Genomic DNA, 25063 nt, shown 5'->3' on the forward strand with positions numbered 1-25063 from the left:
GAGTTTATCCCTATCGGGCGAGACGGTGGAGACGGCGGTGAGGGAAAAACTCCCTGAGATGATACGAGGAAGAAACCTTGAGAGGAACCGGACTCTGAAGGGAACCCGACGTCATCTGGGGAACGACGGAGAGTGTGAGAGTAAAGGAAAGGTCATTATGGTGTTTATATGAAGTCTGTGTGTTGAACTAGTCCACCGTTCACTAACGGAGATCCGAGTGTTAAACTGCACGTGGTCATCGCAGTCCCGAGGACATCGCTAAGGCAACCGTTAACATTTTAACGTTTATGTGTCGGTGCTTTGTCACGGTCAGACGTAAACCTGTAACGTTCCACAATATTAAATGAACTTTAAAAGGGTCCAAATAAATAAATAAATAAATTAAAAAAGTACGACGTTGTTGTTGTTGTTTAATAAATACATTTTTAAAAAACTATAATCGTTGGCAAATCGCTGCGGTGTAAGAGAATCACGATACCCTTGCAGGAAAAGGATCAACTTCACAGCGCTGAACGTAACTATAATTATAACGCTCAACTACACCTGCAATATTCAAATGAATTGACGTAATGGAAACATCGATATCAGCACGCCTAATGCTAGATGACGGACCGTGACCTTGCTCGTCGTTCACTTCTTGACGCTGGAGAATCTACCGTTCTTAACTCCTCGTTAATCCCACTGGAAGGTTTTTAAACCGGAGGAGAGATTTTAAAAAAATCCAAGCACTGAATTTGGAGTTAGCTCCAAACGGCGTTTCTTTTAATCCTGGCTGGTGCAGCGTACCCTTTATGTTGCCGTTAACGGCGTGCTTGTCTTGTAAACGGCGCCTTATTTATTTCACATAAACACTTAATTGTCGCTTGTAAGCAAACATTGTTAAGGCAGAAGTACACATAAACCGGCATGAGAACAGCGTGAGTGACGACGCAGGGCTTAATGACTAACACACACGCTGCAGATGAGCGAGAGGATTATGGGCGTTTATATTATTATAGGTGTTTGTTTGTTTGTTTTTAATTCGCTCAGAAGTGAAGTTTTCATCAGGGAGGTTTCTAAACACATTCATTTACATTCACGGCATTTTTGGCCGACGCCCTTATCCAGAGCGACTTACATTTAGCTCATTCATACATCTGAGCGGTTGAGGGCCTTGCTCAAGGACCCAGCAGGGGTAGCTTGGCGGTGCTGGGGCTTGACCTCCTGACCTTCTGATCAGTCACCTTTAACAACTGAGCTACCACATTCCTGCTCCAACACACCGGGAGCGGAGACGTGCTTTTTTTTTTTTTTTTTTTTTTTTTTTCGAGAGAGAGATAACCCTAGAACAGTCACTGAGGAACACAAAGTGCAGACAGTGTGCTTGGCTTGCTATGCAGTAAACTGTGTGTGTGTGTGTGTGTGTCGGGATCTGTCAGGAACAGCTCACTTAACACATTTGTGTGCATACTTCCATGACCTCCATCGATAAAGCGTCTGCATTCGTTGCCTCACCACACCACACCACACCACACCACAGTGGAACTATTCGAGTTTAGGTCGGTCGTTAAAAGGAACCGTTCTGTTCCCCGTCACGGGTCACGTGGGGACAGTTCCTGACATTGTGGTTCCTTCACAGACACCATTGTCATGTAGCCACCCAGAGAATACCGAGAACAGGGCATAAAAGCAGGGGTACTTAGCGGTCTCTCAGTTTTCTCTCTCTCTCTCTCTCTCTCGCTCTCTTTTCCCGTATTCGAATTCAGGATGAGAGTGACTCATGCGTCTGATGTTTTCTTCATTAAATCGGCAAAAATAAACACAAATAAAAAAGCAACGCGCCAATTACATGGGGCGTGAGGAAAGCGTCTATGCGCCTCTTTACTTAGTCGTTTCACCTCTCCAATCAGCACCCAGCGTCATTTTCGGAAAATGAGAGGTTTCCAGGATTTTTCCTCCACACGCCTGATCTCCAGATAAAGCATCACATATGGTGTTGATATAATTAATTGGATTTTATCGGTTTCGCGTTGTTCTTAAACTGTACTGGAATAGAATGTAATTGTAGGCTGCGGTCACGATGTTTGGGGTGGATTTAGATTGTTCAGTGGATTGATGGTTGCTTTCAAAATGTTAAGTCAGTAAAAGTTAGCCCTTGAGGGATTTTCTATCTTAGTGGCAGGCATTTTTGGTCAGAGAAGGGAATTCCGACTTCAACCCCGTGTGTTCTTGTTTTATTATGACAGAAATTACCCAGCTATAAACAACAACAACAAAAAAGGCATAAGATTAAAAGAAATTCCTAAATATTGTTATGATATAAATCATTCTGACGCATACAGGACTGGAGGACAGCGCTGTTGAGTTCTGATTGGTCAGAATTGCTGATTCATTTTCTAGAACAGCCGCTCTGACAGTAGTCGCAGGTTTATATTAATATTAATGCGCTCGTTCTGATGTGTTATCGTTTCTATAGTAACAGCTCATTCACAGGTAGACGCTGAACATAATCTAATAGTCTACTATTCTAATAATAGTCTAATATATATATATATATAGTCGAATAACGAACAGATTAAAAAGTAAATAAATAACTATTGTTTACAGAAGGAGTCTTCAGTGTCGGCGAAAATCCTTGCAGTTCCTCGGTAACACGGCAGGCGGTGTTTTTTTTTATTTTTGTCTTATTAATGTCAAGAGAGAGAAAAATAGATGCTATTGCGGTAACAAATACTTATATCTGCTATAATGCAAGTGATTACATTAACCGACTCATCTCACAGATCATCATTCTTGAAAAGAATAGATCCGCGTCAGTCCTGAGGTTCCACAGAATACACCTGGGGTGTGTCTCAATCAGCTCCCTAGGTGGTGAATCGGTATACGGTGTACACGAGCCGGGGCGCTGGAAAGGACCCTGGTGCTCGTTACACGTCGGGACACTGACGACTCGATTTCCGGTGACGTGACTACGTACTCGCGTTGTGAAAACGCCACCGCTGGCATCTATCAACAACAGACAGGAGCGATATCTCTCCGACATTATGTGTCATGTATACATTGGTTAGCTTAATCACATGCGTTTCTGTCATGGTAGGATCATAGGCTAGCTAGTGGATTTTTAAAAATCATTAAACACTTAAAAGTCGTTATCTACAGTTGCAATCAAAATGACTCAACCCCCGGTGCAAATCAGGTTTATTGTCAAAATGTACAGACTTCCAGCTGTTTGCGATGAACACATCAAACAAAAGGAATTGAAATAGTTCGATACAACGAATGCTTCAAGTGGTTTCAACAAATTCAACTTTCAACTCCACTAATCGTAGGGTTGGCGGTTCGATCCCCGGCCCGCGTGACTCCACATGACGACGTGTCCTTGAGCAGGACACTGAACCCCGAGTTGCTCCCGATGGCAAGTTAGCGCCTTGCATGGCAGCTCTGCTACCACCGGTGTGCGAGTGTGTGTGTGAATGGGTGAATGAAACACCGTGTAAAGCGCTTTGTCGAACCGCTAAGGTTAAAAAAGCACTATATAAGTACAGACCATTTACCATTCAACTTATAATGACTTCTCCAGTTTAAAAATTATTCGCCCCCTTAATAGAATCCCTCACAACAGCACAAATATACAAAACAGGTGTTGTCTCAAGCACGCCTGATGCAACTAATCAAGGGCTTTATTAGTTGCAGCAGGTGTGTTTGAGCTGGAACACATGAAATACCTGACCTGGCTAGGGGTAGAAAATAAATGAAATACCTGGACGCGGCAGAAAAAGGAAGATATCGACGGCTACAAGCAGATTTGTGAGAAGGCAGGTTGTGAAAAACCCTCGAGTGACTGTAAAAGACCTGCAGCAAGACCTGGTGGTGACAGACACTGAGGTTTCAGTGAGCACAGTAAGGAGCGTACTAAACGCAGAAGGTTCCCATGCCAGAACTCCAAGACGTTCAGCACTACTGACCCAAAAGCACAAGAAAAGTCGCTCAAAATCATATAAATAATCCACAGAACTGGAACTTTTCAGCACGATGGCTCAGCGGTATGTCTGGAGGAAGAAGAATGCAGAAAGAACACTCTGTCCACAGTCGAGCATGGTGGAGGCTCGGTGATGCTCTGGGGCTGCTTTGTATCGTCTGGCACTGGAAACCTGCAGCGTGTGGAAGGTGAGATGGATTCACTGAAGTATGAGGAAATCCTAGGAGAAAACCTCATGCCATCTGTGAGGAAGTTGAAGCTTGGGCGTCACTGGATCTTCCAACAGACAATGATCCCAAGCAAACCTCAAATTCCACCAAGGCTTGGTTGCAGAAGACGTTCTGGAAGATTCATCAGGGCCATCACAGTCACCTGACTTGAACCCCATAGAAAATCTCTGGTGGGATTTGAAGGCGGCGGTCGCAGCACGCAAACCCAAGAATATTACTGAACTGGACTCCATTGCTCATGAGGAACAGGAGAAGATTCTTCAGGAACGTTTCCACAAGCTGGTGTCTGGCTCTGCATCTTGTTTACAGCAGGTCATGACAGTAAAACTGTGCTCCACTAAGTACTAAAGATGCTCGCCATGAAGGGGGTGAATAATTCTGAGACTGGAGAAGTCATTATAAGTTGTATTTTCAGTTGAATTTGGGGAAACCGCTTGAAGCATTCAGTGTGCTGAACTATTTCAGTTGCTATCTGATTGAGATGCACTCCTGATTTAACTCATCACGTCATCAGCAACAGCCTGTATAGGGGAACTTTCGGTCGAGGGGAACCTAAAGGGGTGCGGACTAAAATGATGTGAAACATGTCACGATTTCCTTCTGCTATCAAATCTCAAAGCAAGGTGCAAACATTTACGCAGGATATCACTTAATTATCTCTGACATTGCAATCTCAACCTCATGGCTTATCTCTCCTGAACACCTGTTAATCTCAGTTCAGCCTAAACTTAATCAGCCGTGGCTCGTATTTCAGATCAGATGTTCTGCACCGCGGCTGGGATTTTCCTGTGTAATCAGGTTACAGTTTAAAACCCACTGTGCATCAATTATTTATATTTTTCCACAAAGAGTTGGTAATTGTTTATTGCATCTGAATGAGTCTCTGACTAATGGAGTCTCTCACACACACCTAAGCTTCTCATGCACCAGCACTATGCATTCTCTCATCCATGTACTTCCTGTTCCCATTCTCTCAGAATGATCTCTCGTTAATTTAATCAGTCTACTCATCCTCATGACTATACTTCATTTATGACAATATGTGCCGTGTTACATACAAGAGAACTGCAGGACTTGTGGAAGATGAAAGACATATTTAAGGAAAATGTGTGTTTTGCTAATTTACAACATCTCTGATGTAGTGGTGTTTGTACTTGGACCTGTCTCAGGTGTAGTTGTGTTTGTACTTGGACTTGTCTCTGGTGTAGTGGTGTTTGGACTTGTCTCTGGTGTAGTGGTGTTTGCACTTGGACTTGTCTCTGGTGTAGTGGTGTTTGCACTTGGACTTGTCTCAGGTGTAGTTGTGTTTGTATTTGGACTTGTCTCAGGTGTAGTTGTTTGTATTTGGACTTGTCTCTGGTGTAGTGGTGTTTGGACTTGGACTTGTCTCAGGTGTAGTTGTGTTTGTATTTGGACTTGTCTCAGGTGTAGTTGTTTGTATTTGGACTTGTCTCTGGTGTAGTGGTGTTTGGACTTGTCTCTCGTGTAGTGGTGTTTGTACTTGGACTTGTCTCTGGTGTAGTGGTGTTTGCACTTGGACTTGTCTCAGGTGTAGTGGTGTTTGGACTTGTCTCTGGTGTAGTGGTGTTTGCACTTGGACTTGTCTCAGGTGTAGTTGTTTGTATTTGGACTTGTCTCTCGTGTAGTGGTGTTTGTACTTGGACTTGTCTCTGGTGTAGTGGTGTTTGTACTTGGACCTGTCTCAGGTGTAGTGGTGTTTGTACTTGGACCTGTCTCAGGTGTAGTGGTGTTTTGTATTTGGACTTGTCTCAGGTGTAGTGGTGTTTGTATTTGGACTTGTCTCTGGTGTAGTGGTGTTTGTATTTGGACTTGTCTCAGGTGTAGTGGTGTTTGTATTTGGACTTGTCTCAGGTGTAGTTGTGTTTGTACTTGGACTTGTCTCAGGTGTAGTGGTGTTTGTATTTGGACTTGTCTCAGGTGTAGTGGTGTTTGTATTTGGACTTGTCTCAGGTGTAGTGGTGTTTGCACTTGGACTTGTCTCAGGTGTAGTGGTGTTTGTATTTGGACTTGTCTCTGGTGTAGTGGTGTTTGTATTTGGACTTGTCTCAGGTGTAGTGGTGTTTGTATTTGGACTTGTCTCAGGTGTAGTGGTGTTTGCACTTGGACTTGTCTCAGGTGTAGTGGTGTTTGTATTTGGACTTGTCTCTGGTGTAGTGGTGTTTGTATTTGGACTTGTCTCAGGTGTAGTGGTGTTTGTATTTGGACTTGTCTCAGGTGTAGTGGTGTTTGTATTTGGACTTGTCTCAGGTGTAGTTGTGTTTGTACTTGGACTTGTCTCTGGTGTAGTGGTGTTTGGACTTGTCTCTGGTGTAGTGGTGTTTGTACTTGGACTTGTCTCAGGTGTAGTGGTGTTTTGTATTTGGACTTGTCTCAGGTGTAGTGGTGTTTGTATTTGGACTTGTCTCAGGTGTAGTTGTGTTTGTACTTGGACTTGTCTCTGGTGTAGTGGTGTTTGGACTTGTCTCTGGTGTAGTGGTGTTTGTACTTGGACTTGTCTCAGGTGTAGTGGTGTTTTGTATTTGGACTGGTCTCTGGTGTAGTGGTGTTTGTACTTGGACTTGTCTCTGGTGTAGTGGTGTTTGTACTTGGACTTGTCTCAGGTGTAGTTGTGTTTGTACTTGGACTTGTCTCTGGTGTAGTTGTGTTTGTACTTGGACTTGTCTCAGGTGTAGTGGTGTTTGCACTTGGACTTGTCTCTGGTGTAGTGGTGTTTGGACTTGTCTCTGGTGTAGTGGTGTTTGTATTTGGACTTGTCTCTGGTGTAGTGGTATTTGCACTTGGACTTGTCTCAGATGTAGTGGTATTTGCACTTGGACTTGTCTCAGATGTAGTGGTATTTGCACTTGGACTTGTCTCAGAGGTAGTTGTGTTTGTATTTAGACTTGGACTTGTCTCCGGTGTCATGGTGTTTGTGCTTGGACTTGTCTCTGGTTTAGTGGTGTTTGTATTTTGACTTGTCTGAGGTAGTGGTATTTGCACTTGGACTTGTCTCTGGTGTAGTGGTGTTTGTATTTGGACTTGGACTTGTCTCCGGTGTCATGGTGTTTGTGCTTGGACTTGTCTCTGGTTTAGTGATATTTGTATTTTGACTTGTCTGAGGTAGTGGTATTTGCACTTGGACTTGTCTCTGGTGTAGTGGTGTTTGTATTTGGACTTGTCTCTGGTGTAGTGGTGTTTGTACTTGGACTTGTCTCTGCTGTAATGGTGTTTGTACTTGGAGTTGTCTCTGGTGTAGTGGTGTTTGTACTTGGACTTGTCTCTGGTGTAGTGGTATTTTGTACTTGGACATGTCTCTGGTGTAGCCATACTTGTACTTGGACATGTCTCCGGTGTCGTGGAATTTGTACTTGGACTTGTCTCTGTTGTCTGATGAGAAATAATTCCTTCTTCAGTCTATTCTTGGACTTGACAATGATCTGAAATGTAGTGAACCTAAAGAGTATTTACGGTCCAATTATGTCCCTTAAATCCTTTTTGATTTTTTACAGTATTCACCAGGTGCTTAAAAAAAGCTGCTTCACTTTCTTATTAATTACTATACATTACATCCTTTTCCCCCGAATATGTTGTCGTTTGGGATACATGTTGTTTAACCCTCGTGTATAGTCTTAACATTACACTCCCTAATAGTCCTAAGGGTCAGAAATGACCTGCCTTTACTAAACCTTTAAAACAGAGCAACTTCATTGAATTTTAAAGCACAAAATCTATTCTTTCATGAACAGACAACCCGTCTTTCATCACAAACTTTGTGAATATCTGTGTGTTCCGTCTTCCCGGTGCAGAAATTGAATCACTTAATCAGTCGGACTGATATCCTGTAAAAAGTCTGTTCTATCATTTACAAATCACGAGACCTCTACTTTATTGTTCCTTTAGATGACATCAGTTAAATGAGAATTTTGTGCAATATGAAGGGATCTGTGAGGGTTAGGGTCGGTGTTCATTAAGCAGAAAGATGGACTGGAATATTACAGTATATTCTTATTCATCTCTTATACTGTGCGTTCCTTTAATGTGAAGACAATTCGGGGGCATTTTGAAGAATCATGAAGACAAACTTCGGGGGGGGGGGGTATCCAGGATACTGTGCCATTTGTTTTTGGAGACCGAAATCAAAATGCAAGCTTAAGTCAGTAAAATATCTTCTCCTCAGATAAAGGAAGTTTTTATTTTATTTTAATTTTAAACAGTTGATGTGCACAATCTGCACTGTGATATAATTAACCAGGTCACAGTTCTGCAAGGTGGACCTGACCTTACTGATCCTGGTACAGTTCTCTTTTTAGTACACTTTTTTTTTTTTTGGAACACACACACACACACACACACACTTGTCTCTATGCTACCCCTAACAGCGCACTATTTTGACACACAGTATTTAGTTCGGTTTTATGTGGTTTCGGATTAAAAAGTCAAAACACACACACACACACACACACACACACACACACCAAAAACACGCACACTCGGGCTCGCGCTTTTCCTGCGTGTCGGTATCCACCTCCTCCTCCTCCTCCTCCTCCTTCTTCTTCTTCTTCTTTTCCTCCTCCTTCTCCTCCTGCACCGGGGCCGCGAACCCGGCATAACGCATGCGCTTTATGTTCACCGCCTGAGCGCGCGGGCCGGGAAACACGACACGGCTGCGGTATTCATGTTCCGGGGCGCGCGTGGATAAAGCGTAAAGGAGAACAGAGAGCACGCGCTTGGCTTGGCTGGAGCGGGTCTGCTGTACAGCGCTGCAGGATCGGTGTCGGTGCGCAAAGGAGAGCGACAATGTGAGAGAGAGAGAGAGAGAGAGAGAGAGAGAGAGAGAGAGAGGTGTGGAATGGGAACCTGCCGACCAGTTTTCCTCCGCGCGCGCACATACGTACACGTACACACGGACGCGCGAGGAGGCACGCCGCTGCACAGGTGATGCGCATTAGGTGAAACCAGCTCGAGCGATTTCTTTATTATTATTATTATTATTATTCCTACTATTATAATTATAATAATATATATATATATATATATATATATATATATATATATATATATATATATATATTATTTTTTATTTCCAGTTCAGTTTTAGGAAAAGCTCCAGCACGTGCGGATTATATTTGATGTTTTATTACAAGTCGGTGTGGACTCGCGCCGTTTCTGTGAGTATTCATCACTTTTAAACACCTTTCCCCTCCGAAATAGTTACACAACAACAACAACAACAACAACAACCCTACTGGAGAATTTAAAATCCTCCTGGAACCTGGTTGCAAAGTTTTTGTTTTGTTTAAAAAAAAAAAAAAAAAAAAAAAAAAAAACTTTCTTATTCGTAGCTTTATAGTGCATTATGACGCGTTTCCAGTCGCGTGCGTGTTCCGCGGCGTGTGTTTGCTTTGTGATGAACACGAACAGAGCAGTCAGTGTGAATAAAGTGAGGAAACTCCTCAGCCTGCTCTCTGAGGTACCAAGCGTACCGTGCTCCTCTCGCTACAGCAGGTACCATAACGACACGTGTGTTATAGCTGGAAACACTTTAAGGAACACCAAGGACCACTGCTACTATGTATGAATTATTTCTCATCACACACACACACACACACACACCACTACAGCACCAAACGGATGTTCACAGGTAGGAGGTATGAAACTTCACAAACGCACAGTTAGTTCTCTGAGAGAGAGTGTGTGTGTGTGTGTGTGTGTGTGTGTGTGTGTGTGTGTGTGTTTTATTTCTGAGTGTGTATGTTGTGAGTTCTCGGCTGTACTCGCAGTGCGTGAAGTGTGTAAATGTTCTGTCACTTTACACACCACCGCACAGGAGTGTGTGTTAGTGTTTAAACAGATTTCCTGAAAGATTCCCCCCCCACACACACAATATAACCTACATGAGTACCGTGTGTGTGTGTGTGGGTGGGTGTGTGTGGGGACTGCTGAAGTTGATCCAGTCTGTGCGCTTTTCTCTCCGCAGGAACGCCGCCATCAGGACTGCGCGTAACGGAGCCGTGTTTCAGTAGGAGCACAGACGCCTTTAACGCAGGAAACACACACATACTCACACACAAAGAGAAGAAGAGACACACAGAGAGAGGGGACGCTTTAAAGGACAAGGACAAGGACTGCTCGAGCCAAGATGAACCCTGTCGTGTTTAATAAGCTGAGCAGCCCGGTGTTGTTCGAGGACAAGGCGAGTGAGGTGGAGAGGAGCAGCCGGAATTATCTGGAGGTGATTGACGAGCAGCATGCGGATCTCCTCTCCCGGAGCCACCAGATCACAGACAGCTCTGTGATGAGACACAGACGACCAGGGTAAGTCCCAACGTACATATGGTACTACATTCTATAGCGTGCACGTGTGTCTGGAATTTAAAAAATAAAAAAATAAAAATCGACAAAAACTATTCAAGACTTGTAAACGTCGCACTTTCCCCCAGTTTCCTGTTTGCACGAATCGGCTCGTAGGAAAAGGTGCACAAGTCATCACCTGGTTAAGACGCTGGTATCTTTCCTTACGATTTAACTCGTGCTGGTTTGTTCATGCGGTCAGGTCAAATCACAGACCATTTGTTTATTTATTTATTTATTTAGACTCATCGTGAGGACACATAGCTCAATTTGAGACTTAATTTAATCCTCAAGGCAGTCACGTGATGTGTATTTATTTAAATCTCACGGCGATTTATTTTTCCTCCAATGAGACGTTGAGACGCTGCATAGATTTGTGGAACTGCTTTGACTTGGACTTGAAATGAAAATGGCCTCTTCTTATCAGCGTATAATAAAACCCCATGCACCGCTGTAAATGCGTAATTCACAAAATCTCTCTCTCTCTCGCTCTCTCTCTCTCTCTCTCTCTCTCTCTTTTTGGTAAATTACCTAACACCAGGGTCATGCACGAGTTAAACCAACTTGGCCTCATTGGCATCCTATATAAGCTTGGTAGCATATTTAAAACATGCGCACACACACACACACACACACACACCTGGGTCTGTTTCTAATAAATAAACATTTCCTTGAATGTAACGTGTGGTCCAGTCGATCAAGGCTCCTTTTGTTGTGAGGGAGTGAAAACTTTATTTTAACCCCATATCCTCTGGATCCATCACCGCTTAACTGTGTCTTAACGTATTTACTCTCTGTGTGTGTGTGTGTGTGTGTGTGTGTGTGTGTGTGTGTGTGTGTGTGTGTGTCTTTATTTGTACCATCACAAGTGCTCTCTGTTATACGGGAGCAGATATCCACCAGAGGAGAGTAGAAATGTTATTATATGTCACTCACTTCAACACACCGTATAGTAGTGTGTGAATTTTGACACGGCCAGTGGTGGAAGCTCCAGGGGAGTATCAGAGTTAATGAAGAAAATTAATACAAACATTCTCTCTCTCTCTCTCTCTCTCTTTCTCTCTCTCTGCGTGTGTGTGTGTCACTGATATTGAGAACAGAGAGGGCAAACGTTGCTTTTTTTTCACCTTGTTCATACATATCTGAGTTACAAGCAAAATATTATTTTGCCGAACATGAACTTGGAGGATTTGGGGTACAGGAAATGTGTTACACGTGCAGTGGAGGTTTTCGGTGGAAGATAAGCGGACGGACAGCGCAGTGCCATAGTGACATCTACAGGTTCAAACCATCACCTGGTAGTAGAAGGAGGTCTATACGCTTATAGGTCTGCGGCCGTATCTCTGTATCTACAGAGCGGCCCAAACGTTTCCGTACGTACGCGGGGGAAAATAAACGCATGTAAATATATAAATATATAAATGATCTGTAGCTTTTAAGATCGCCTTTGACGAAGGAAGAACGTATTGAAACCCTTCTCGTGGCTGGATCGGGAAGCCGTCGCAAGGTTGTGATGGACATGTGACGTGCGGCTTAATCTCTACATGCCGATCATTTCCCTGTCTGTCTATGTAAAGATGTGCCTTTATTGATCTCCCATAGGCGAAATTGGAAAAGAAAATTCTATCTATCTATTAATAAAAATCTATATCTGTCTGTCCATCTGTTTATTTGTCTGTCTATCTATCTGGTAGGCTGAGGGAAAAAAGGATGGCTCTTATAATGGTAGCTCAGATGTGTTTTATAAATTAATATCATCCAATGATTTGGATATTAGCCAAAATATTTACCAAGTGCTTTTTATTCCTGAACATTTCCAACCAGAAGACCCCACTGTTCAAATGTAGCTGGATCGCGCCCTATTAACACCACTTCGTTTTGAGTAAAATATTATTATTATTATTATTATTAATAATAATAATAATAACACATTTCATTTCTATAGCACTGTTCTCCTTTCAAATTCAGTTCCGTACATTAATATAATATACCGTGGGTCTTCATGCCTTTAGAGACGAAACGGTGGAACCTCCAGAGGTCCAAGGAGTAGTTTTTAAAAAAAAAAAACAATAAAAAAAAAACAAACTTTAATTAAAAGTGTGTTTAAAACTGTTTAATTGATGACCATGACCAAGCTACTGTGCTTTATTCAGTTCAGTGGTGAAGCTCCACAGCTGTACTGACATTAATAATCTCAGACGCCGTGTCCGTGCTTCACGAGCTCCTGCTGGTCCCCGGACCCCCTTTCAGAATCGTAGCTGTAGTCGAGAGCGTCGCTCCGAGCACACGCTCGAGCACACGCTCCACCGGCGTGACCGCTTCTTAACAAGAACACTACACGTGCCTGAAACTTTTGTTCGCGATTCGGCTTTCTATAGCGTGCTACATCGCGTGTCGGATATTCTGACACGCGCACGGCGCTTCTCGGCGCGAGGATCGAGAAGGATAGTTAGGGAGTCGGTTTTTAAAACTTGGTGGAAATCGCAACCATTATTTACAAGACGTTACGTTTATTATTGACTTCTCATCAGCTTGGAAATAACAACAACAACTTGGACCTATTGTGCTCCAGGAATAAAAAAAAAAGCTCTCCGACTCCAGAAATGAGCCTTATGTAGCGAATAGTTGGATTACCATGAAATAAATTTGTACTGATGAGGTGTGCGGTGTTCATTTTACAGTTAAAGGCTGTGAAACGTCTCCAGAGCGACATGTAAAACGTGTCTCACGTGTGTGCCGGGTATGGGAATGACGTCAGACGGTATGAAAGCATGGGATTGTTAGATTTCGTAATATTAAGGACATTCTGAACGTCCTGGTTTAATATAAAGACTCGGGTTTCTGCGTGTTTAAATGAATTCTGCGTCCCTTGACGTTTAGAGAGGAAACGGCGAACCTCCGTGCAGCTAAGAATCGTGATTTTCTTTCCCCGAGTTCGTTCATTGATGACGTTACGGGCGACGACGGTGTCTACGTACGTGTTAGGGGCGTAATGATACATCTCCACGCAGACACTTTGTTTATTCCGGTAAAATTTCGGGGAGAGTTTATACAGTAATTTATTCTTTCATTTAATGTTAATATAGGGTGAGCCAGTTCGTTTACGATATTAAATCTCTCTTTGTAGCGGTTTTTAGTTGTATACAGACACAAACGGACATCGCGTCGCATTGTTTATGATTCAGAAATGTAAAAAAAACCAAAAAAAACAAAATTTTTTTTTTCTTCATTCAGATTTTCTGAGAACTGAATCAAATTGAAATCGCGAGGCGAAGGTGGTGAATCGAATCGAATCATATCGAATCGAATCGTGAGCGGAGTGTGTTGTTCCTCCTGTACTACTTATTCAGTTTATTCTAGTAGTTGTAGCTATTATTACGTAATTATGTTTATAAACATTAATGCACTTGAATTGAATGGATTTAATCTAAACTACAATAAATTGTGTAACAACAACAAGAGTCGATCATTTCAAGCGCAGTTGTAATGAAATTACTATTCATTATTATCATTATTATTATTATTATTAGTATTTACTAAATGAAACTTAAAAATACTTAAAATTGTTAAATAAAAAATAAAAACTTTTTTTGTGTTTTTTTTAGGGAATTCCTAAAGATTGATTAGGTTGTTGTGTACTTGCGCTGGTCTGTGTGGGGTAATGAGCCACTTTCCTGGTCATGTCGGATATTTTGGGACATGTTTTCCTCTCTCAGGTCTCGTCAGAGCGGAGGAAAAGTTCGTCACAAGCGTCAGGCTCTTCAGGACATGGCTCGACCGCTCAAACAGTGGCTCTATAAACACCGTGACAATCCCTATCCCACCAAAACGGAGAAGATCCTCCTCGCACTCGGCTCCCAGATGACACTGGTGCAGGTGAGCGCGAGACCACACACACACACACACACGGTGCTGTTGAATCCTGGATCGTGATTGGTCAGAATCTGTTGATGTAATTTTCTTAATGCTCTTGTTACGTGAACGCTCAACATTTAAAAAATGGTAATATGATATGGTGATGTTGATCCGTTTTCTGTAAGGGGATGTTTATTATCAACGTTCATGGGAGGAGGAATAAACCACTCCAGGACATGCTGTTATAGGAAACTAATCAGCTTCAGGGTGGGGACTCTGCACCGCGTTTTATTACCAAACCCCGTGAGGAAATCATACACGCGGGCTTCAAGCTACTTAGGAACATTTTAGAAAGGCTTTAAGCTCAGCGATGTTATTGTGTACGCTACGTGGCTTCACGCTGCTTAAAAGCACTTTTCTGAAGCTCATATCTATAATACACCACGAGCACGTGTTGTGCTGCGTTCGTAAGGCAGTGCAGACATTGCTGTAATTACTTACGAAGATGCGTCACGCTTTATAGCTATCTTTATGGCGTTCATAACTCATTATTATTATTATTATTATTATTATTATTATTATTATTACTATCACCAAACCCAACCGAGTGCGCAGTGCATTCTGGGAACCGGTGATGCACTGTAAGCGCCACTTATAATGCACTCTTTTTAACGATTCATAAATGATTGTTACGCTCTGTAATGCAGTCTTTTTATTAAGAATTATAACACGTTTATGGACGTGATCATAAGTCATTATATACGTGATGTACAGATAGAATGCGTTACGTCACCCCACTTGAAGTCATACGGCATTCGTGCTTAATAAAGTGTGCCAACTGATCGTACAGGAAAATATCAGGCTTTATACCATGGTCGGTCCGAATACTCGATTCTGATTGGCTGGAAGGCGTAAAAGGTAAAAAGCGTGTGTAGCACAGGTGGTTCGGGTCAGTTTAATCACCGTTCTGAATGAACACACTGCCTGTGAACACCTGTAACCATAGTAACGTACAGGTAAACTCACGTCTTCGTTATTAGTAGAGACGCGGCACAGACGCAGGTAATTCACACTCTCTCTCCCTCCCTCTCTCTTTCTTTCTCTCTCATTCTCCTTCTCTCTCTCTCTCATTCACCTTCTCTCTCTCTTTCTCTCTCTCTCTCATTCGCCTTCCCTCTCTTTCTCTCTCTCTCTCTCATTTTCCTTCTCTCTCTCTCTTTCTCTCTCTATACCTTTTTCTTTTTCTCTCTCTCATTTTCCTCCTCTCTCTCTCATTCATCTTCTCTCTCTCTCTTTCTCTCTCTCTCTCATTTTCCTTCTCTCTCTCATTCGCCTTCCCTCTCTCTTTCTCTCTCTCTCTCATTTTCCTTCTCTCTCTCTCATTCGCCTTCCCTCTCTCTTTCTCTCTCTCTCTCATTTTCCTTCTCTCTCTCTTTCTCTCTCTATACCTCTTTTTCTTTTTCACTCTCTCATTTTCCTTCTCTGTCTTTCTTTCTCTCATTCACCTTCTCTCTCTTTCTTTCTCTCTCTCTATACCTCTTTTTCTTTTTCTCTCTCATTTTCCTTCTCTCTCTTTCTTTCTCTCCATCTCTCTTTTTCTATCTCTCTCTTTATTTTTCTCTCCCTCTCTCTCTTTTTTCTTTCTCCCCATCTCCCACACTTTCTCTCTCTTTCTCTCCCTCTTTCTTTCTCTCTCATTCACTTTCTCTCTCTCTCTATACCTCTTTTTCTCTCTCTCATTTTCCTTCTCTTTCTTTCTCTCCATCTCTCTTTTTCTTTCTCTTTATTTTTCTCTCCCTCTCTCTTTTTTCTTTCTCCCCATCTCCCCCACTTTCTCTCTCTCTTTCTTTCCCTCTTTCTCTCTCTCTCTTTTTCTTTCTTTTTTCTTTCTCTCTCCTCCACTCTCTCTATCTCCCCTACTTTCTCTCTCTCTCTCTCTCTCTCCTCCACTCTCTCTATCTCCCCCCACTTTCTCTCTCTTTCTTTCCCTCTTTCTCTTTTTTTCTTTCTCTCTCCTCCACTCTCTCTATCTCCCCTACTTTCTCTCTCTCTGTCTCTCTCTGTCTCTCTCTCTCTCTCTCCTCCACTCTCTCTATCTCCCCTACTTTCTCTCTCTCTGTCTCTCTCTCTCTCTCTCTCTCTCCTCCACTCTATCTCCCCCTACTTTCTCTCTCTCTTTCTTTCCATTTCTCTCTCACACTCTCTCTCTCTCTATCAACAATTTGTTATAATTCATTGAAATAAATGTGATCTTATCGCGCTCCTTCACCCCGCTGTGTGTTTAGAGCGGGCAGGATTTCACGGCTCATGCGTTTCCTGTGAAATAACTAACGGAATGAACTGTTTTTCAGTCTGAAGAAACGAACTGTTATTTTGATCTTTTCAGTCAGTTTCTGCGCCGCAGACGCCAGCGGCAGCTTTAACCCGGCGCTGTGAGTATCGCTATAAGCGAGACGATCCGCGTCTAGGCGCGCGCTGCGCCGCTTTAACTGGCTCCACGGCGTGGATGCTCGCTTCCTCGCGTGGTATTATGTAGGCTGTATTCCACATGACGCGCGGTTTTAATTCATCATGTATTCCGGATTTCTAGGAAGTCATTTCTGAACGTCGTAGTTGTTTGTATTTGTGTGTTTTGGACTTTTAAGTCGGTATAATCTCGGTTGTAAGCCCGTGTGTGTGGATTTATGTGGCGTATCACCGAGTTTTATCATCATCTCTGAGGTTTTAGAGCCTTTTGTTGTGAATGTTGTCATCCTGTAAAAACTCGCTCTGACCCGATCTGTGTTAAATCGTGCGTATTTCAGTGATTACACAGCGCGCACAAACAAAAACATCAGCGCGAAAATACGGCTCCGCGACTCCGCTTGACCTCGGACGGTTTAATGTGGTATTAATATGCAGCGGGCGTGAGTGTTCGCAGATGTGTGTGCACTCGCGTATCTACACCGGGGTTAATTACGTGCACAGGCACACAGGTCATATCTGGAGCTCTGTCACTTCGGATGGTCAGAAATCCGTTCCGTCCGTATTCGTATCGCAGTCATTAACACGTTTTAACACGCGCTCGGGTTTAACGCCGCATTTAGTTTTTTTTTTTTTTTAATCGACAGGAAAGAGTTGTGTAGCTTCGATGAATTATATCAATCTGTGCGCGAAATGCACGGTCGCAGCGACACACATACACGCAGCCGGTCAAAAGTTTGTGGACACTCGGCCGAAACGTTTCTCAGGATGTTTACTCAAGGTGTGCGGGTAAACGTGCGAAATCGGTGTCGCAGATAAAAAAATATATATATAACCGCGCCGACGTGTTCATTTCTTCCATTAGACTAGAACTGACTCCTTTAATACTGTTTAAAAAATCATCTCAAGGAAATTCCTCAAAGAAATCGCTCGAGAAAACGCCAAGAATACATTTCTGCAAATTCTAGACAAAAATGGCGTCGACTTTGAAGATGCTAAAATATTAAACTATTCTGATGTTTAGATTTTTTTTATCGCAACATAATTCCCATCGTTCCATCTGTGTTACACCAGAGTTTTGATGACTTTATTATTATTTTTATTATTCAAAAATGTGGGGAAATAATAACGGATATAAAGAATGAGTGCGTCTAAAGTTTTGACCGGTCGTGTTTGCAGGGTGTGATTATGAAGGAATGCACTAAATTATCACGTGAAACATTTTATTTTAGGCGATGTTTATGCAGCGCCTTATTGATTCCCCCTCTTTTTTCCCCCAGCTTCAAAATGGCTCGCTTTTCTCCCATAGACAGCTCTCTGATCTTCATGTGGGTTTATCCTTTTTAACAACAAATGCAGTCTTCACAGGCGAAACTGAAGGCTAAAACCAAGAGTAGCTGTTCAGAGACGGTTATCGTTTAAACGGTCGCTCTTAACAGGACACACCCGGGTAACGAAAAACGCCTACAAATCGGGCGGTCTGACACGAAATGTGCGATATCCTATGCCCTTTAACACGTCTACATATAAACACCAGGATATAAAAGCTGAAATTCTAATCTCTCTACTCGTTTTCATCTTTTGAACTCGATCCCAAGCGTCTTCGGTCTACAGCACGGACGACTGACCCGGCCTTGCCGTTCCGATAGTTTTGGAAGGGACTGTACGTTATCGTTTCTATAGTACCAGCTCGTTCACAGGGACGTCTCCACGTAGATAATAATACACGAATCTAATTGACGGAGACGTATCGTTGACATGGTGGTATCTTCTGTAAGGAGTCTCCAGTGTCGGTGCTTTGTAACAGTCAGACTAGTTTACACTTTGTGGGGTTTTTTTTTTTTTGTTTGTGGCATGACAATCTGCGTATTTTTTAATTTTTTTAAACTTCGAGAGAGGAAAAAAAGCGAGGCATTCCATCCTCAGTATTAAATGTAACTATAAATGGCTAAAAGTTGGTTTTGAGTGTTTATATCCTTATATCAGACATGTTTGGTCACGGATTGGATTTCGGAGTTTAGGGCAGGGTTTGTGAGTGTATGGATTCGAGTTTCCGTTCTGCGTGTAGTGCTACAGCCGAGATGCAGCGCACATCGTGAAGCTTAGCGAATACGTCGCGCCACATGTTAACGCTCACTCAGATCGGGATCCACGCTGACGATCGGCTCCGGGGAATTCGGCGACGTTTTTCACCGCTCTCCGTCACAACTCCAATCGACTGACGTTTGGAGGCCGTGCGCTTTTTTTTTTTTTTTTTTTTTTTTTAAGCGATCCTCGATCACGTACCACATCCAGACCCGCTTCACACTGCATCATTTGTTTTCTCTACACGCCACTGGCTTCCATCTCGCCCATTAAAGCTGAAGGCTGTCCGGTGCGTGCCTTTTTTTTTTTTTTTTGCAGAATATGATCTCTAACTAAAGCCGAGATCAGACGGTTCAGGACGTAGCAGGAGTAAGTACTTTAGCATGAAGAAGGGTCCCAGTGCAAGGCCTGTCATAAGTCACTTGAAGTCTATTGGGCATGAAAAGTTATTCTAGTATAACATCTAATGGCCTCTGGTCTCTGTGAAATGGAGAAGGCCGGGTCAAATAGCGCCTTTTATTGCATGAAGACAGACAGCATGTGGACTGAGAGGAGGATTATTATTAGGCAGGGGACAGTGGAGGCCAGGATAAGCACCCAGGTTGTCTGTGTCTCAGTCGGAGGGGCGTTAATGGAGCAACGACGAATCTGTGGCACTCGCTGGGAGATTGGTGTGTGCGTGTGTGTGTGTGTGTGTGTGTGCTAAATGCCACTGGAGGCCTTTTTAAACATTTACCGAGTAAAGCAGTGTGTGGATCGTTTGATCTTTTCTGTGATTTTGTGGATTTTCAGCTTAGTTTCTGAACTTTTCATTCGTATTTATAAATATTGAATAATCTCCATGTTTAACGCTAGCAAGCTGATTAAAGTTCATCTAACCTGGCTGGATACTTAGGAACATCACTACATGCATTTATAAAACTACTACTTTTAATACTTATCTATCTACCTTCTACCTTTTTATCTTATCCGGTAAGTGTGTGCGCCTACTTCAAAACTTGAGGGATTTGGAGGTCTATGGACTAAAAGACCTGCCTGTTTGTGGTGCAGGACCTGGTCCCAGAGTCTATCCTGGGAACACTCGGTGTGAGGTGGGAACACACCCCGGATGGGACACCAGGCCAATGCAAAGCACCATGCGCACACACACACGTGCGCACACATTCACAACTAGGGGTAATGTTGCATAGCTAATTAACCTGCTGTCATGTTTTTGGGAGGAAACCGGGGAACCGTGGAGGACGTGAACAGAAACGCCACACATGCGTTAACTTGAACTCCAGTGGCTGCAAACAGTCATGTGGTGATGTCGACATGGTGCTTGAATAAAGTCTTCTCTCTCTCTGTGTGTGTGTGTGTGTGTGTGTGTGTGTGTGTGTGTGTGATGGTCAGGTGTCTAACTGGTTTGCAAATGCACGACGGCGGTTGAAGAACACGGTGCGGCAGCCGGACCTCAGCTGGGCTCTCAGGATTAAACTCTACAACAAATACGTACAGGGCAATGCTGAGAGACTCAGCATCAGCAGTGATGACTCCTGCTCAGAAGGTGTGAGAACACACACACACACACACACACACACACACACACTCACTCTCACAATGTAGACTAATGAACAGATCATATGTAAACATACAAATAGTAGATACCAATAGGAGCTGAACTATTCCTGTCTTCCTTCATTACTTCCTTCCTTTTTGTTTCCTTCCTTCCTTTCATTTCTTCCTTCCTTTTCCTTTTTGTTTCCTTCTTCATTTCTTCCTTCCTTCCTTTTTATTTCCTTCCTTTTTGTTTCCTTCCTTCCTTTTTGTTTCCTTCCTTCCTTTTTGCTTCCTTCCTTTCATTTCTTTCTTCCTTTTTGTTTCCTTTCTTCATTTCTCCCTTCCTTTCTTTTTGTTTCCTTCCTTCTTCCTTTTTGTTTCCTTCCTTCCTTCCTTCCTTTTTGCTTCCTTCCTTCCTTTCATTTCTTTCTTCCTTTTTGCTTCCTTCCTTCCTTCATTTCTCCCTTCCTTTCTTTTTGTTTCCTTCCTTCTTCCTTTTTGTTTCCTTCCTTTCTTCATTTCTTCCTTCCTTTCTGTTTCCTTCCTTCCTTCCTTCCTTCCTTCTTTTTGTTTCCTTCCTTCCTTTCATTTCTTCCTTCCTTTTTCATTTTTGTTTCCTTCCTTCCTTTTTTCATTTCTTCCTTCTTCCTTTTTGTTTCCTTCCTTCCTTCCTTCCTCTTGTTTTTTTTTTTTTCTAAGAAGGTTTGTCAGAAGGGCCCATAGAGCATGTGGTGGAGAAGAGAGGGAGAGATGTGCATCAGGACTGGAATTCTGAGCTTCGGCTTCAGGTCGTGCGCACTCCAGGTTTAAACCCGGATGCGGATATTCGGAGCGCTAAACGTACTCCGATACACGTAGTAGCTTTCAGAGTCGCAGTTGTGCCTGAAATTCCAGCTGAAGTCTGGACATGATTCAATATGGACAGTTTTAATAAGAAAACACTTCACGTTCCAGAGCAGTCACACGTCCTCACTGAACCCAGCGGTCAGCTGGGAGACGTTTGTTTCTAAACCAACGTCATTCTGTCCAGCGCTTTTGGTTCTTATTGGCCAATTTCCCTGAAATCATTAATATTTTTTGAAAAATCAACCTGACGCTATTCGCACGGGATTATCTTCAGTTTTATCGTAGCCTAGAGTGAATTTTAAAAATCATTAAAACCGGTTAATAAACTCATTTAATCCATGATGCGGTTGTGTGGATATTTATATACCCTCGTGTTTTTAACGAGGGAGCATGTGTGGAAAAGTTCCTGGGTTTCTTTGGCATTAAAAAATATGAAACAATTTTCATATCGCCGATTATTTGTCAGGATTTATTACGACATGTTCAGGGAGTACTTTAAGTTCAGCAGGTCCGGGACACTAGGGTGCTGAGTGGAATCATGGGAAATCACTGCATTTTACTGGACTCTGGACACACAGGACAGGACACTTGCGTTCATCAGTGCGGTTCTCTTGAACCCGGGCTCGCTCTCGGAGCTGCTCGCTGAGGAGATGCATAAAGCAGTAAGAACATGGCTGCTGTTTAGGAACTCTGATACGTGCATGTGGTTCTGATAAGCAGAGGCTGGGATTATAATTGGGTTCTGGCAGGACGACACGGTGTTGTGTCCCAAACAAAAGCCGTAGGAGACTTGGCGTGGAAGTGAACCGTGCTTCAGTCTGGTTCTGACTCGGCCTCGCTGGAGGAACTCGGTCTTTCAGCACTGTGTCCTGCCTGTCTGTCTCACTTACAGCATGTCCTCCACATGTGGACTTTTTGTTTTAATTCGGCACAATCCGATCCAGATGGTCTAATCCATTCGAAAATGTCTCGGACTGTTTAAGGGTGTGAGTGTACTCTTGGAGAACCAGGTTCCATCCCGAAAACAACCCTTAAAGAATCTCCATAGAACTCTGAACCGCTTTATATTTCTCTTTCAGAAAAGATTTCAAATGGAACCCTGTAGAAAGCTACATGATTAGAAGAGGAGAGGTTCCACCTAGCTCACTGAAGCATTCTCCAGTTTGTCTTTCTCTGGGAATCCTTAAAGGATCTATGTAGATCCCTGAGCTGAGGGATTTCTCTTTTACAAAAAAAAAATATATATATATATATATATATATATATATATATATATCACTTTGAACACCTTTTTAAGAAAACTACATGATTAGAAAAAGAAGTTCCATCAAGCATCCCATCAAAGGTTCTTCAGAGTGTCCCTCTCGAGGAGCCTCGAATGTAGAACCTTGAACTGGTGGATTTCGCTTTCAAATAGACTACACTACACCAATCCCATCTTGAGTGGAAGCCTATGAAATTGAAGAACGTCTGTCTAACTATGTAGATATTTCTGGTTGTTTTCGCGACGGTTATCGATGCTGAAACACTGAACACTTGGGTTTCTCTGTGCTCTCTGTGCCGTCCTCAGATGGTGACCCGGCTGCTCGAGCCCAGACGGGTGAGTTCAGCAAGCCCATGTATCAGAGTGTCATCAAAAAAGAGGGCAGCGGCGTGGGGGCGGGCCTTCGGGCGGCCGCAGACGCCTCGTTGGCTGAGGACTACGTGTCTCCACCAAAATACAAGAGCAGCCTACTACACCGCTACCTGAACGACTCGCTGCGCCACGTCATGGTGGCCAACGGTGTGACGGACGCCCGCAGGAGGAACCACTCCGGCTCCTTCAGTTCCAACGAATATGACGAGGATCTCCTCTCGCCATCCTGCTCGGAAACAGAGGCCAACTTCGTCTACCGTACAGGTAAGACGTAATCGCGGATATGTTCTCCGGGTGTGGCTGTGTGGGCGCGGGGTCCGACTGTGGAACCTCGGCGGTGTGTGCGTTGCCCCTGTGGTTGGTGTATTGTCGGATAGACGCTATAGATGTGTCCTTTCCTTTCCTTTCTATCATTCACACAGGCAGTTGTGTTCCCTGTTTATTTTCACTGAGGCTTGGAGCCATCTTTGGTCTTGGTTTTTCCCAAAAATAGGACAGCCTGAAGATCTCAACTTTTAATTAAAGATGTCTCTTGGCCAACAATTGCAGCAGCAGGGGCCACAAAATTAGTGTAGATCGTAGTCGGTCTCTGTTAAACCACCATGTGTAGCAGACTTCGCAGGTTGTGGAGTAGTTGTGTAAAAAATCTCTTAAGGTTTCGCCGAATCGCTGGCAGCTCCCGAGTTTGTTACAAGCCTCCTTGACCAGGAATCCAAGAGAGGAGTCAGTTTGAGCAACTTTCTGATGATTTTTCGGTCATATTTACAGAAAAGAGCAGTTCACGCTCTACTCCATGCAGCTGTTCAGATCTTGGAGGAAGTGTGTGTTATCTTTCATCCAAGGTTAGTGATTGTCATGGGTTGGCTGAATAACGGTGTCATGTTTGGTACTTATCTTCGATTTATTTGCATTTAATGACTGCTTGAAGACGTCAGTAGACACTGGCTCTTTTTTTTTTTTTGGAGGATGCAGCCATTTTCAGTTTTCCAGGAGCTAGAGGGAAGAACTCAAGCCATTATTGTCACATGTCTCAATGGTAGAGTGAATTTTTATTTATTTTTTTTAGATCCTAAAGCTTGTCAAGAAGTTAAGGTCAGACAGGGAGTAGTTCTGGGTTAAGTGCTTTGTTCGAGGGTGTGGTTAGCTGTTGCTTGGCGGCGGCGGGGTCTGAACCCAACACCTTCTGATCAGGATGGATTTTACGGAGGTGTCTGTTACCAGACGATGTCCGTAATGATGTATGGTGCATGCGTCTGATAATTTGTTCGTTTCTTTATTTATACTGCTAATTGTTTGTGTTGATCTTAAGTGTAGGTGCTTAGTGTCGGGTTTGCGTTTGTGCGAGTTGGGGTTAATAATTACATGTTGCTCCAGTTAAAGTTCTCATGCTTACGTCACTTCATGGACTGGCTCAGGAGTATTTATCTCCGCTTTTAACACCGTTTACCCCAAAACTGTCATCTTCGGTCTGCTCAGCATGGTCTTTTGGTTGTCCGTCAAACAAGTTTATGTTCCATGGGCGGCAGGGCTTTTTCTGTATATGCACCCGAGATGAGGAACCTACTTCGTGAAGAACAGTCACTTGGAATATTTTAAATCACATTTGAAAACGTTTTAATACGTTTTTTTTTAGGTTGGCTTATTGTTGATTGTGGTATTCATCGTTGATTTGTTGCCTTTAAAGGCGCTATACAACTTAAAGTTTTATTATTATTATTATTATTATCACAAATATACAACCGTGAAGGGTTCTTCGTCTTTCCTTCTGGAGGAAACCGTAAAGGTTCTATGTAGAACTATCAGAAAATGTTCCAAGTTAAAAATAAATAAATAAATAAATAAAAGTCTTTGCACGCTAATAGATCGTAATTATACGATGAACCCTCGTTAAGAGTGTGGAACAAGCCTCAAATTATTGGTTGTTATTTTCTTCTTAATACTTAGAACCTATCCGGCGTTCAACATGTAGCTTGGGTACTCGGTGAACTCATGGTTAGAACTGTTAGTAAAGGGATAACGAAGGATCCCGGTCCTCCTAAAGGGTTCTGGTTGAAGCCATCTTTGATGAGGAAACGCTGGGTTTTAAGGGTTCTCCTAGCA

General features: G+C 43.0%; 1 protein-coding gene across 4 annotated transcripts in view; it reads left to right on the top strand.

Annotated features, from left to right (window-relative positions):
- The first annotated feature begins 8786 nt into the window (after nucleotides 1–8786).
- mkxa (mohawk homeobox a) overlaps nucleotides 8787–25063 on the top strand; it is a 38788-nt gene continuing 22511 nt past the window's right edge. The window contains exons 1-6 of one of the 4 annotated variants that reach the window (XM_053685148.1): nucleotides 8787–9123; nucleotides 9276–9356; nucleotides 10166–10503; nucleotides 14256–14415; nucleotides 20335–20488; nucleotides 22898–23227. In XM_053685148.1, the coding sequence (XP_053541123.1) occupies nucleotides 10328–10503; nucleotides 14256–14415; nucleotides 20335–20488; nucleotides 22898–23227 (820 nt within the window). In that variant the 5' untranslated portion in view covers nucleotides 8787–9123; nucleotides 9276–9356; nucleotides 10166–10327. Of the gene's footprint in view, nucleotides 9138–9275; nucleotides 9357–9377; nucleotides 9761–10165; nucleotides 10504–14255; nucleotides 14416–20334; nucleotides 20489–22897; nucleotides 23228–25063 lie in introns of those variants that run through there. The other 3 variants (XM_053685147.1, XM_053685146.1, XM_047159297.2) reach the window with 3 other exon arrangements.

This window comes from Ictalurus punctatus, chromosome 13, assembly GCF_001660625.3.
Source record: "Ictalurus punctatus breed USDA103 chromosome 13, Coco_2.0, whole genome shotgun sequence".
Taxonomy (NCBI): Eukaryota; Metazoa; Chordata; class Actinopteri; order Siluriformes; family Ictaluridae; genus Ictalurus; species Ictalurus punctatus.